Source organism: Rhamphochromis sp. 'chilingali', assembly GCF_963969265.1.
Source record: "Rhamphochromis sp. 'chilingali' genome assembly, chromosome: 3".
NCBI classification, from domain to species: Eukaryota; Metazoa; Chordata; class Actinopteri; order Cichliformes; family Cichlidae; genus Rhamphochromis; species Rhamphochromis sp. 'chilingali'.
In genome coordinates, this window is record NC_137931.1 from 23,882,008 (window position 1) to 23,896,234 (window position 14,227).

At 41.6% G+C, this 14,227-nt stretch overlaps 1 protein-coding gene across 2 annotated transcripts; it reads right to left on the reverse strand.

The window, feature by feature from the left end:
* Positions 1–4,067: 4,067 nt before the first annotated feature.
* Positions 4,068–13,901, reverse strand: lancl1 (LanC antibiotic synthetase component C-like 1 (bacterial)). 2 transcript variants are annotated; one of them, XM_080877422.1, is made up of 10 exons: positions 13,798–13,901; positions 13,321–13,467; positions 13,114–13,231; positions 11,910–12,120; positions 10,934–11,081; positions 10,640–10,786; positions 10,052–10,234; positions 7,681–7,857; positions 6,828–6,900; positions 4,068–4,803 (listed from the first exon to the last, which is right to left on the reverse strand). In XM_080877422.1, the coding sequence occupies exons 2-10, from the start codon at positions 13,405–13,407 to the stop codon at positions 4,727–4,729; spliced, it is 1,221 nt and encodes a 406-aa protein (XP_080733548.1). In that variant the 5' UTR covers positions 13,408–13,467; positions 13,798–13,901; the 3' UTR covers positions 4,068–4,726. The 2 variants fall into 2 exon arrangements, with proteins under 2 accessions (XP_080733548.1, XP_080733549.1); XM_080877423.1 differs by having other exon boundaries at positions 13,790–13,859.
* Between the last annotated feature and the right edge of the window lie 326 nt (positions 13,902–14,227).

Consider the following 14,227-nt stretch of genomic DNA (forward strand, 5'->3'; position numbering starts at 1 on the left):
AGATCAGATGACACATTGGAACATCTTTAACTTTCTTAGGGCAAACGGAAAGGAGAGCTGTACGCCCTCGGAGCAGTGGGAGTAGGCCTTTAGAAGGGGACAGGGCTATTTTTAGAAGGCTGAAAGAACGGTTGCAAGATTTCAAAGAGTCTGTGAATGCATTACAATTTCAACCGAAATGCTTTTGGCAGCATTGACACTTAAGACTTCTCTCCTCTGGAAAGAGATGTACAGCTGGTGAGTGAAAATGCAGAAAACTCAGCTTCCTTGAGGCTCACTTGAGGAGGGCTCCAGGTGTGAGGAGCTCATTTACAGGGTGGTATTTTTAAACAGCCCCACTGCTCCTCCTCTTATGGTTAAATAACAGAACCGGGCAAAAAATCGTTTGAAAAGTTCACTCCATTCAGGCATGTGTTAAAAACATTGACACTGAGTGGCAGATAACCTGAAAACAACAGGTTTTATAACAATTCTAAAGACCTTAAAAAGATCTGCTCTCACAGCGCTACCCTCAGAATAGGACAAGTAACAAATAAATTCATAATGTGCAGATTTGCTGGCTTCAACTAACTAAAAATTGATCAGTTTGTCCATTAATAAATAGGCAAATACACTGGAGCAAAGTTAAGCTTACATAATGTAGGTTATGTTATTAAGAACTACATTCATAGCACAATAAATGACGTTTTTAAAAGTCAATTTCATTTCCATCTTCAGCAGAGCTCTCCATGGTGCTGACAGCGGAACAGAAAGAACCAATAAGATTAATCTTAATAAATGAATTTCTTGATGCATTTTTTGATGTAACAAACTTAATTTAAAAAACTGGAAAAAAATCTAAAATCATTACCTGCGATTCTGCGAAGTGCAGTTTCATTTTTCAAGTTATTTATAGCCCACCTATTACAAATCACAATTTCAAAGCATCAAGGTTATCCTTACTTTATGTAAGTAATAGTAAGTAATCCTCATATACAATTATTACCCAACAGTTTAGATTCATAGATGCATAGAGATTCTTTTTAATCGTTTATCTGTAGAAAGCATTTTAAAATTTTCTTTTATTGTCTGGTGTTTCCACTCTCTGTAGTTTATAAGACCAAACTCGGTTGGCTTTGTAAACATGGGCAGTAAGAGGTCAGCAACAGCATAGTATGTGCCAACTTTGGGAGTCATGAGTGATGGGACGGGGCGAGACATTCACAGAGACGTAACACACAGTCATCATAGTCAAGACAGCAGTACACCAGCTTTGTGAGGACCTCGCGCCCCGAGGTCGTTTATACCTTGTACAACTCTGCTGAACACATCCAGGTGATATTTGTTATGATGTGGGATGACATAGATGTCTTTAATGTCTGTAACTGTGATATTGTTGTTGTGGTTATTTGTCTGACAGTCGCCCCGAAGCACAAATTTCTGAAAGGATAAATAATAAATCTAATTGAATCAATCCATCCATCCTCCCAACTCTAAGTTGTGCTGACATCTGTCCGTCCATCTGTCCGTCCATCTGTCCGTCCATCCGTCCGTCCGTCCGTCCGTCCGTCCATCCATCCATCCAATCCAATCAGTTCAGTTTGGGTAGAATTTGACTCTTGGTTCGAATTAGATAATTAGTTTGGTATCACAGGGCAGAACCACAAATGAAGGTAGGAGATAGTGACCAGACCCTAAAAGTAAACAGTTGGATAGTAGGTAATATAGCATCATAGCAGCTACATGAAACAGGCACAAAGAAGGCAACAAAAAAAAAAACCAATTGAGAAAAGGAGGCAGAAATAGAGACAAGACAGGGAAAATAGAGATAACAGGAGTCTTTGATTGGTTAGAGGCTGTCAGATTCATACGAATCTTTCATTTTTTAAAATAATTTGTTCATTGCTGTCTGTTTAGAGGGACGCCAGTATTGACAGAGTCCTGATATTCGTTGATTTCAGCTGCTCTGCTTTTCTCTTTAAAAAGGCGATTATTGGATTCAAGTCTGACAACATACTAGGACAGGTTGTAGTGTGATTCTGGCAGTTTCCTCATTGTTCTGTTAGGCATCTGCAGACTGGGAGCCATCCTGTCAACCAGCATTTTGGTATATACACAATCTACCAGTCTTCCCAAAACCTTTCACATGGTAATCATCTGTGGACCGCGTGCGCCCAACTTTCAGAAGTCTTCTTTTGGAATTCTTTAGCAAAATTCAATCTTGTAGTTTTCCTTTAAAGAGCCAGCAGTGTTTTTTCGCTTAGGGTGCCGTCCATAGAGGATGGCATTATGCTATGTGTTGTGAGCCATTTCCATTTATAAACCCTGTGCCAAATCTGAAGCGCTAGCTTTCTTAGAGCTAGACTGTGCAAGTAATGCACTGCCCATGGTGTCATTTTAGGAGGTCAGTTGCTGGTTAGCACGATTATTGCTGCAGCTGTGCTTTGACTGACTTTCTGTCGGTGCCCAGTCTTCTTGTATCCTTTTTCCATCCTTAATTTAGATTGTTCAGTTCCTCTGGCAGTTCTTTTTCTATTTGGAACAACACATAGGTCCAAACAACAAGGAGGCTCTGGTGTTCACAGGTCATTTTATAGTCATGTTCATTGGTTCAAATTATGTCAGTGATAACTGGTGTGCTTATTGCTGGTTTGGTTTCTGCCTCAGGGCCTGTATTGTCAGTACAGTCTTTCTGGTATAGTATTGTTCTTATGAAAGTCTACTTGTCAACTTGACAGTACCATTGATACAAACTATTATTTCAAATATAAAATGTTCTGAAAATTTAGAAAGCTGTGAATTTCATAGAAGAAATCTGTTTTGTTTTTTTTTTAGGTTAAATTTATGCTCATCTCTGCTGTCACATACATGTGACTCCACGTGGGTAACAGCCTAGAAGCAGTGATCCCTGTGTGTTAACACTGAGTGTTGTAGAAGGCTCAGGGCAGATTGGTTTAGGTGAGGGAGACTATATATGCCTGCGTGTTTCATTAATATAAACTTATTAATGAAAAATATGCCAATTATGTATAAATACCAGCTACAGTACTGTGCAAAAGTCATTTATAATACTTTGCTTCCAAGGAGCGAGACTTTCTTGCTGTCAGTTGGTGTTGAGCAATAGGTCTCCAGTGCATATGGTGTGCAGGATATCCTTAAAAGATTTGAGGAAACTGGAGTCGAGGACCAAAGCAGAAGTGTCAGGCCTGAAAAATCAACTACAGATGGACAAGATTTAAAAGTCATGTCCTTAAACATCCAAAGAAGAGCTTTGAATGTCCTTCAAGAAGCCTGGAGAACTATTCCTGAAGACGACTTAAAGAAATAACAAGAAAGCCTGCCTAAAATAGTTCAGACTGTACTGAAGAATAAAGGTGGTCACACCAAATATTGACTTTCAAGCTCGATAGAATTGTACAAACTCTGTTTTTGCCTTAAACACCGGGAATTGAGGGATGGAACAAGACTTTTGCACATTACTACATGCTTATGATCTTCCTTAAGTACAACCAGTTGTAAGAATACAGCAGATTTCCATAAACATTTTTTGGCCTTTTGGACAAGTATATATATATATATATATATATACACGATTGTTAAAATAGAATAAATGTTTTCTCTAAAGTAGGTCCAAAAGGAAGGAAAGACACTTATAGTGCTGCTAGGCTGCCTAAGTTGTCATCGTCTATGTAACACAAAGCAATCAGCTGCTGAGCATCAGAACGGACACGTTGGAAGATACTTGTAGGAGCGCGTGAACCACAGTGAAGCACATGCCTTTGGAGACCACTCCCCTCCTGGACAGATGAGCTCTATTTTTACTCTCATTCCCACTGGTGGTATTGAGTTTCTCCTACGCTGCGTTTGCTCTGCGAAGACTGAGGTCTCAAGACTCCCTGGTACAGTAGCCACCTCCCCCTTCACCACCTCCTCCTACCAAGCTGGCCGTGGGTCATAAAGAAGCTCTGGCAGGGAGCTTAAAAAAGAGAGATGGCATTGTGTTGCTGCTTGGTACATGAGCCTTATATGGAAAAGACTGGATTAGATGAGCTAATGGTCCCACAGAGGAAGAAAAAGAGAAAATTCAACTCATTGCAATACAATATTTATCACTTAAAGCCAGTTTAAACCCAAACTTTGCTTGCATACACCAAATGATAATGAAAAAAAAAAAAAAACATCTGATGAGATATAAATACACTGCTAATGAAGTCACCACTGAGTGAACTTTGTGGCTCTCTGCTGCCCCTCTGTGCTTTTTCTTCACCGCTGCACAACATCGACAAACTAGGCAGCTGCGTTACGTCTGGTGCAACGCAACGGAGCATTGCACCAGACATTTCTACACCCAAAAAAGACAATAGAAAACAAAAGCATTTAAACTTACAGAGAGCAGACAGATATATACAGCTAAGTGCTAAAAAAAAATTACAGTCAGCTTTCCCATGTTTTCATTTTAAAATTAGTTCCCTTCCTTTTAGTTCACAGAGCAGGAGTTGCTGGGGCATGCTAGGGAAGCTCACAACCTTGACACGTTTCCAAAACATTAAAATGTATTGTATTGTTAATAACACATGACGTTTCCAGGTGGGAAAAGCAGGAAAAACATGGCACAATGTCTGAATGTTGAATTAAAAGCCAGCCGTCATGACTGCGGTGCCCATGTGTGACAAAGAGCAGAGCGGTGTGGGTCTTCTTATTCAATGATTTCCAGTGTGGGTCTGGGATCATTACCCGCAGACACTTTCTACACCTCAAAGGCCGGGAAGCGGGCGCTCATTGGATGCAGAAGGTCAGCCAGGAAGTAGATGGTTCCTGCCATGCCTGATAAGAAGAAGGGACACTGTTTAGTTAGTTTAGTTTCCGTAGATACACGACCAATAATATGGCCTCCCCAGTCAGCTAGCTGTGGTCTCATGCATGTATCACTTATTCCTATCAGATGAATTATATACTTTACTTATGAGTCATTATGGGTTTTTTTTATACAGTTATATTTGAATGATTACCAAAGCAGGACTTTGAATCGTCTCTAAAACAGACTACCCAGACAGCTGGAGCTGACTGCTGTTGCTAGAGACTGAACTGAACCTCTCCACCATGTTTCTGCTGTTGGGGCAGAAATCCAAAGACTGAAGATTCTGGTATTTTATTTATATGTTTCTCTAATAAAAACACATTCGTCTGTGTGTTGTACACAAATATAACTATAGCATTATCTCATAATTTAATATTGCAGTGGATACATCCACTACCACTGAAAACTGACCTTGGTAAGGCAGCTTATCAGTTTTCTACATTCACTTAGTAACAGAGAATCAGTTTGGTTGATGTAATTATTAGAAAGCTGATATTTGTACCCTTTTTGTTAAACCTGCAACCCTGGCTGCTTTAACACTGCACTGCAGAAAGTATTCACTCACCCATTCAAAATCAGGTGTTCCAAAAGTTTCCATGGCAACAGGTGTATAAAATCAAACACCTAGGCCTGCAGACTGCTTCTAGCAGCTCAGTGACTTCCAGAGTGGTACTGTGATAAGATGGCATGTGTGCAACAAGTCCAGTCGTGAAAGTTCCTCACTACTAAATATTCCACAGTCAGCTGTTAGTGGGATTATAGCAAAATGGAAGCAATTGGGAATGCTAACAACTCAGACATCGAGTGGTAGATGGTAGAGTGCGTTGAAGTGGATGGTGCGCAGAGGTCACCAACGTTTTGCACAGTCAATCGCTACAGACCTCCAAACTTCATGTGGCTTCTGATTAGTTCAAGAACAGTATGGAGAGAGCTTTATGGAATTGGTTTCCACGCTGAGACGTGTTCTCTGGAGTGACGAATCACACTTCTCCATCCACTCTTGGTTGGGCGGTTGCCAGGGGAATGGTACTCCATGAACTTCACTGTGCCAAGTGTAAAGTTTGGTGGAGGGGGGGCCAAGGTGTGGGCTTGTCTTTCAGAAGTTGAGCTTGGCCCCTTGGTTCCCATAAAAAGAAATCTTAATGCTTCAGACTACAAAGACATTTTGACCATGTCATGCTCCTAACTTTGTGGGAACAATTTGGGGATGGACCCTTCCTGTTCCAACGTGACTGCACACCAGTGAACAAAGCAAGGTCCATAAAGACATGGATGTGCACGTTTGGTGTGGAAGAAGTTGACTGGCCTTCACAGAGTGCTGACCTTAACCCGACAGAACAGCTTTGGGATGAATTAGAGCGGAGACTGTGAGCCAGGCCTTCTAGTCCAACATCAGTGTCTGACCTCACAAATGTGCTTCTGGAAGAACGGTCAGTAATTCCCATAAACACTCCTAAACCTGTGGAAAGACTTCCAGGAAGAGTTGAAACTGTTATAGCTGCGAAAGCATGATCTGACATCATATTAAACCCGATGGGTTAAGAATGGGATGTCGCTCAAGTTCATGTGTTTGTGAAGGCAGACGAGTGAATACTTCTGGCAGTACATTGTGCATTTATGTGTGAGGGACAGATGAACATGTGTGAAGCAGCTGGCTGTGATTACAAGTTCATATTTCTTACCACAGAAGCCAATTTAGCTCCTTTCAAAATAATCTTATTCAATTTCCACTGCACTACTCCTGTAATCTCACAGCATGACTCATTTATTTTCACTTGTAATTCTTACTACAATGTAAGCCATGCCTGCAACCTGGCAACAGCAAGTCTTAAATATCTAACAATGTACCAAACCCAGAAAAATGGCATCACTAAAAATGTAGTGCTTAGTTTACCTTGTAATCTGTGACACATGTAACAAAAACTTAAAAAATGCCCTTTTGTGCATAACATGATATTTTTGGAAGGTTGGATCTGCCATTATGCATTACCTTCAAAGAGAGAGAAGGGAGTGTCTGGTGTCCGACATCCATGTTTGCCGTAGTTCATACACCAGTCTGCAAACTGCAGCGAAAGAGAAAGTAATGTTACAACAGTAATGACACTGGACCGCTGATCCGTCTCCGGAGAACAGCGAGCAAATGTCAACAAGTCCTAAAAATCGGGCCCTTCTCTGTGAAATCCGAGCATCTGTCGATGTATCGGATTACGACCACAATGTTGTGCTTGGAGGCAGGCAACACATCTGAAGAGTCTATTTCCATCTATGAATAGATTCATATTAATGAAAGCACATGTGGAACTCTCACCATCTGGAGTGCATCCAAGACCAGCTCGCTAGCGGCTAGCGAGCCACGCTTTGACGCCAACTCACACAGACAGCGACCGACCTGCTGTCAATAAACATAAAAGGCCCTGCCTCTCACATGCCCATCGTTTCTGGAATAATTTTCAATTTTAGGGCTGGCGAGTGACCAACTACGTTCTGATTGGTTAAGCTTTGAACTGAAGTTCAATATGACTTTTGCGTCTCACATCAAAGTCGTTGAGCGTCGAGGGAGGACGCGACAGAGACTCAAAAATGGAATTATAAAAGGACTTCTCGTGGCTTTCTACAAACACATTAAAATTTCAGGGATAAAAAACATCCTGCTCTTATGAGGAACCCCTAGTCATAACTCTACAGCGTCAGACAGTGGAGGCATTAATCAAGCCTTTGGACACTAATTATGATGGATGCACTGCTGGTGCGACGCAATTAATATTTGCGGTTATTTGATCAGACGACTGGCCGCTGCAGCCCAGGAGTGATTACATTATTAAAGAGCTTTTATGTCCTCTCACCATGCAGGCTCTGTACAGGTGCTTCGGATCCTGCGTATGCCGGTACAACGCCAAGAAAGTGTAGGCGTTACCAGCCGCGCCGTGGCACAGGCCGTAGCCCTTTTTCAGCAGGCCGTACCACCACACCACCTCCCCGCACTGCAGAGCGTCGCCCAGGTACTGAGGAACTCTGAAAGCCTGGAATGAGGGACATGTCATCATCTTAACTGTGATAAGCATAAAGCAGATCTTGATTTCTGTGAGATCTGAATTAAAAAAAACCTCCAAGTTAAAAAGAGAACCTCAGCGGTACTGTATAAACGATACCCTCTGTCTCATGTAGCACGATAAGTTAAGAAATACTACAAATAAACTGTTCTGTGGATATGTTCTGTGAGGACGGTTTGTCCTTTAAATGTCATTCATTGGCAATATTATTCAATTTAGACAGAAAAGGGAGAATTTTATGAGATTAAAACATGACTCTACTTCACCACAAGATGGCACTATGAGTCTTTCGATGACCCCTGTGTTTCTCAGACAGTGGTTTTTAACAAAGTACCCCACAGAACCCCTTTAATTTGTCAGTTAGGCTTAGCTAACTGTTTATAACCATCCATAAGTAACAACTTATTTCAACCCTTTACCCGCAGCTTTTAGTGACTATTCCAGTTAACAGCTGCCCACAATGTTTAGTGACTGGTTTGAATAGAATATAATAGAATAGCCTTTATTGTCATTGTACAGAGTACAACGAAATTGGAGTGCCACTCCCTTGGTGCAAGTTTCAATAATAAATATAAATGTAAAATATAAAAAGTACAAAAAAACAATCGTAAGTACTCAAACAATAGTATGTACAATATATACAGGATAGCAGCATTAATATAATGACAGTATGACAGGTGAACTGCTTATCCACCAGTTCACCTAGCTAAAGTACTGTGCAAAAGTCTTGAGCCACCCCTCATTTCATTATATGTTGCTAGGAAATCTGGAAATAGGTGCCGACAAGGAGCAAAATATAATGAGCTGAAAGATGGCTCAAAACTTTTGCACAGTTATGCATTTTAACTATTTAATTTTATGGACAGTTAACAAAAATATTAATGCAGTTTAATCTTTAAATTCATACTTACAGCTAACACATTGTGGGGATTAGAGAAATATTTTGCTGCTATTGTTAATAATCATCATCATTACCATTGCATTAATAATTAATATTGATATTGTATTCAGATGTTTAAACATATTGGTACCCAATTAGCCTTTATTACAGGTGCAGCTATAACCACTTTAAACTGTTGAGTTAAATCAATAATCTTAAATGCTTTTGAATGCTTGTTATAATCTTAAATGTGTATGTGCTGATTCTGTTGGGTTATAAAAGAAAGGCCTAACTCTGAGTACACTCTGTGCCAAAGTAGACAGGAAGCGCAGGCTTTTGCAGAGTGTGCTTGTGAAAGTGGAACTAAAGCAGAGTCTAAGTGTAAGTTACTTTGAGGAGCTGTTGGGAGGATGCTATTTGAATAACCAGGTTATTCATTATTGTCTTTTATACATTTATATCTTTTGATTAAGCTTTTAGTAGAAGTTCTTGATTAAAACATTTATTCAACATATTACAAATATAGTTTCAGTTAGGTTATTATGCACATGAGAATTGGCCTCTCTTCTCATAAGACAAAGTTCGTGTGAGGTCGAGCCACACACGCACACACACACACACACACACGTACACATACACACACTTACACAGCAGTTAGACTCAGGGGTAGGTGAAGGTTCAAATAATATTTTGTAAAAGCTTGCAACTGCAAAATTGTGCCTGCAAAAGAACAGTTTGTTGCAGAATGTGTGCCTGATGTTCCAGACGATAAGCGAGCGTCCGGCAGCGACAGGAAGACACCTGGGATGGAGACAAGGCGATGTTGTTTTGCAAACTGTGTTAAAAGTCATTGTGGTTTTGATTTGACGTATGCATATATTGTATCTGCTTAACGCATGAGGGGGCGTTATAAATTTCCCTGATGGTATAAAAACAACTGATTGTGTATTGTTCGAGAGAGATCGATGCTGATTGTGTAACAGTGTTCATGTCTCCACGCGTGTTCAGTAAAATCATCGTTTGACTCCACCCGGCTGGATCAGTGTTGTTATTTTGGAATTCCTCCTGTATCCCTCCTCAATATTTGAACCCTAACAACATCCATACAACTGCACTTTTATGCATTACTTTTAGCCAACTGCTGACTTTTCTGCTTAACACTGTTCCGGTGAACAGACTAACTAAATGCAGTTTCATGTAGGACCTGGTACACAAACAGACTGAACAGACTCACTGTTTCTTTCTGCAAATGAGTAATCAAATTTTCAAGCTCTCAGTCTTTACCTTGTAGGCCTGCAGGAGCATGTACACGACCCCTGGAGATCCGTGGCACCAGTGCACCAGCAGGTCTCGATCGTCCCCCATGCAGGGAGGGTAGTTTCCCGAGGGGAACTTAAGACGGCAGACGTGGTCGACGCTGGGTTTCACCAGCCTGTGCACGAGCTCCTCCGAGAACACAAAGCCAGGCTGTGAAGGAGGGGTAAGATCAAGTTCAGCGGAGGGAAAAAAAGGTGACAGGTGGCAACTTTGGTAGAGCGTGAGGTACCCTGGAAACAGACAGATTAGCTTCTGCACAAGAGCACTTATTAGAAAGTTAACTTTGGAGCTAGCATAATTAACTTTTTAGATGGCATAACAAATATTTGCAGGCTTGGCTTCTTAAACGAGGAGAGGGATTTGTATGTTTTCTTTGATTCTTAGAACTGAAAATTTAATAACTTCAGCTTTCAGAGTTCTTGGTGCAGCCATAGATCCCTTCGAATGAAAGTGCATACACCGAATTACTGCAAAACCACAGAAAATTATTTCCCATACGGCCTGCACAAGCACAAGACTACTCCACTTGCATCTAAAACCAGGATCCTGTTCCACCTGCATGAGGAAGTAGTAGATGCCAGCCAGGCCGTGGGCGGCCCCCACATACTGCTCCTGGTACCACTCGTACATCAGGGGGCTCTGGTTCTGGACCCGGAACTTCCTACTGAGGTGCTCACCCGATTCCAGCACAGCCTGGGTGATCTGCGGAAAGAAGCAAAAATATAAATTAGTGGAGATAAATGAGAGAAAATGGTTTAAACCTAGAGGTTTCTATGGCAACTGTCGCTCTCACAAAGAAAATACAACAAAATAAAAAACTTTGGACTGAGCGCACTGTTTCTGAATCACCTGTTGGATGTATCCATCTGGAATCCTGTCTTTTCCAAGCTGCTGGTTGATGAAGACCAGTGAGTAGAGGTAGCCCACCCGCCCATACAGCAGCTCGTCTGGCAGCCCGCCCGAACCCTTCACCACCGTCTGGTGGTACTGCATCAGCCTGGTGGAGAGGCACAGGAAGTTTGTGACAGATTTTTTGCACCACTGAACCACATCTTAAAATAGACCTTCTATTTATGACGACCTATAAGCGCGTACAATTAATTATATCATAAATGCGATTCCTGCTCCGGCAGTTAAATGAACTAGATCCGGACCATTAAGCTGGAAATTAAACTGGTCCAATCAGCTCCATTCGAGTGCATTTGATTCATACTGCAGATACTTAATAAAGCTGTAATAGCCTCAATAATACTAAGTGCAGTTGTATTGAAGAAAACATGCTGGCACGCAACACAATGATGTAGGCTATACAAACTGCATATTTTAATGGCTACGGAGGGGGGGTGGGGGGGGTCTAAATTATTAACAGGGACAAAATGTTTCTTTTTGCAGCTCACAGGCTCAGACTGGTGCTCTACGTGTTTCACAACATCATGGAGGAGATCCCCACAGAGGCAGACGTGCCTCTAACCTGTAACAGAAGACTCTCAAGGAGAAGTCTTTCACAGGAGGTGAGGTTTTGCAGGGAAACAATGCTGCAAATGTGAGTGCTAAAGAGCGTTTCAGTAACAGTGGAGTGACGTTACACAGCAAATCCATAAAATAAAAAGCCTTTTTCAGTATTTTCTTTAGTGCATTTGACATTTTTTGGGCCAGGAAAACTATCGCCTGTCAAACAGGAGAAGAAATCTGGCATCAAAACACATTTTCCTAAAGAGAAACCTCCCAAGAAAGGAGAAAACTGCTGCAGACACAGTGGTGGTTACGTAGTACACTTTAATGTACACCTAAATTCATTACTTATACCGACTTATATGAGGCTGACCTGTTGATGCACTCGTCGCTCTCTTGCACTCTCTGAAGGCGATAGAAGACGACAGCAGCCACGGCCAGCGGCCCCGCATCCCCACACAGGAAGGTGACGTCATGGCGCCGGGTCAGGCACTTGAGGCTCTGGGTGACATGCTCGAGAGCTTTGTGAAGGAACGAGGGCTCCCTGAACACATCATGGAGGTGCAGATAGAGCAGGGCGATGCCTTTTAAGACACAATGTTGAAAGTTTGGAAAGCGCCCCAAAATTTTTTCTTAATTTAAAGGTATACTGTATCTTGCAATTAGATGCTAGTAGATTTCAGTCAACTGAGTTTTGTTTTCTTAGCCCTCCCATTTCAATTGCATAATCCTAGCTACCATCGCTGCTTTAGGACAAACAACTCTGGCTGCCATTTATTTGTACTGAATGTATTTGTACTGTTTACCTCAGCTGTCAATGCTATTCAAGACGAAGAACAAGTGTCCACCTTTATTTACTCTGAGAGGCTGTAAAAGTCTAATATGAGTCCATGAGTCCATTAAGCCCCCTTCTGTCTAATGACAGTGATACTGAGGTGAGTTGTTGAGGATATCCTGAACTTTTCCAAGCACTGCTGTTTTTGCTGCTGTTAGCCTCTGCTAGCTGCTGTTAGCAAGCCTTACCAAAATGTTCTTTGAAGCAGCTCTAACATTGTTGTACCTGGACACTTAAACAACTCTTATAAAACTACTGTTTATTGGAGACAAAGTATGATTTTTAGGACACTCAAGCCTAACATTAGCTGGCTTAATGTTGGCTTAGCAAGAAGGTCCAGGGTTTGAATCCACCATCTGGCCGGAGACTTTCTGTGTGGAGTTTGGATGTTCTCTCTGTGTATGCGTGGTCAAAAGACAAGACTGCCCACAGTCCAAAGACATGCAGTTAGTGGAGTTAAGTTAGTGGAGGTTAAAGGTTATGCTAAATGGCACCACGGCACTCGCTCATATGTATTATTAATTAATTAATTAATTACGTTTAGAAGAAGGTATCAGTCTGTTGGAAGACATAATTACACAATAATTCATGTTCATTAGTAGTCCACATAAAAAAAAGAAGGTCTCACTGAAGTAAAGCTGCATACAGGTAAACGGCAGAACAGTCTCACAGCATGTGCACAGTTACGTGCATTTCCCTGCTACTTGACTTATTTATCCCAGCTGTGTAATGCTATCATCACCTGCCCAGCCAGTGTAAGCAGTGCAGTCTCTGGGATCAGCAGACCTAAGCCCATTCTCCATGACACCTAACAGCTCGCTGATCTTGCTGCTCAGCCGCTGGGCAAACTCTGGTGTGAGCTAAGGGTTTAAAAAAATACAAAACAAAAACTGTAAATATCATGGTGGACATGAAAGACATGCTCGCACACTTCTTTTTAATGCATTACCTTTCCCTGAAAGTCAAAAAACGCCTGTGTGGATGCGAGGCTCCCATCATAGTCGGGGTAGGGATTCTTCAAGGCTCTTGTGTCCATTTTCAGAGCCTTGTTACTGCTGCTGCGCTGTTTTTTATTTTATCTGGGTCAGAAAATAATCTGCAGGGAAAAGAGGCAATGTAAAAGCCGCAAGAAGCACAGACGAAGATCGTGTAATAGAAGCAAGACTAAAAATAGCAAATTATCGATCCTGTAACATAGAATATAAAACAACACGGAGCATCGAGCCTGCTAGGCAGAGCTCCACACCCCCACACACCAACTCATGACAGCTAAGCTCAACTACGCTGCTTCTGATTACGCAGCTGAAGCTAGCTGCTAACATTAGCCGCTAGCTGCAAGGTTATGTTGTTATAAAGTAATGAACGACTTTATACCTTCAAATTATGACAGGGTGAGAAAATAAAATAGAAATTTGCACCTTGGTACCTTTGCAAGCGCTGCACTGTTGGTGTTTACTCTTCTTTGTCTTCACTTTTAGCTGACGGTACATCCGCACTGCTTTGCTCACTACTGACACCTCCTGCGGCAGGAGTGGTACTGCAGCTCAGAAACTCAGGGACGTCAAACTCATTTTGTATCGTGGCGTGAGCCACCTACACAGCGCAGTTTGATCTGAAGTGTGCCAGAAACTCCCCTTTCTGTCAGTGTACATGAGGTTAAGTACACATATAATCCCGGAGATATCTTAATATACGAAAAAGAAGTGCAGTTTCAACTCAGTTTCTCAGTTTTTCAACTGATAAAGCTGATCTACTCTATCAGCATGACTCTTTGGGCTTAAATTGTATGAAAGAAATTTGTAAAATTACAAAAAGAAGAAGAAGAAAGCCTCTGGTTGCTCATTGCCTAGACTGTC

What these genes read in the sequence shown, in the direction of transcription:
- lancl1 (XM_080877422.1), bottom strand. Translation starts at nt 13,407, where the DNA reads ATGGACACAAGAGCCTTGAAGAATCCCTACCCCGACTATGATGGGAGC. An exon ending in TGCTTACACTGGCTGGGCAG is followed by an intron (nt 12,121 to 13,113) that starts GTGATGATAGCA and finishes GTGTCTTAAAAG; the next exon opens with GCATCGCCCTGCTCTATCTG. An exon ending in TGCTCCTGCAGGCCTACAAG is followed by an intron (nt 7,858 to 10,051) that starts GTAAAGACTGAG and finishes CCCTCATTCCAG; the next exon opens with GCTTTCAGAGTTCCTCAGTA.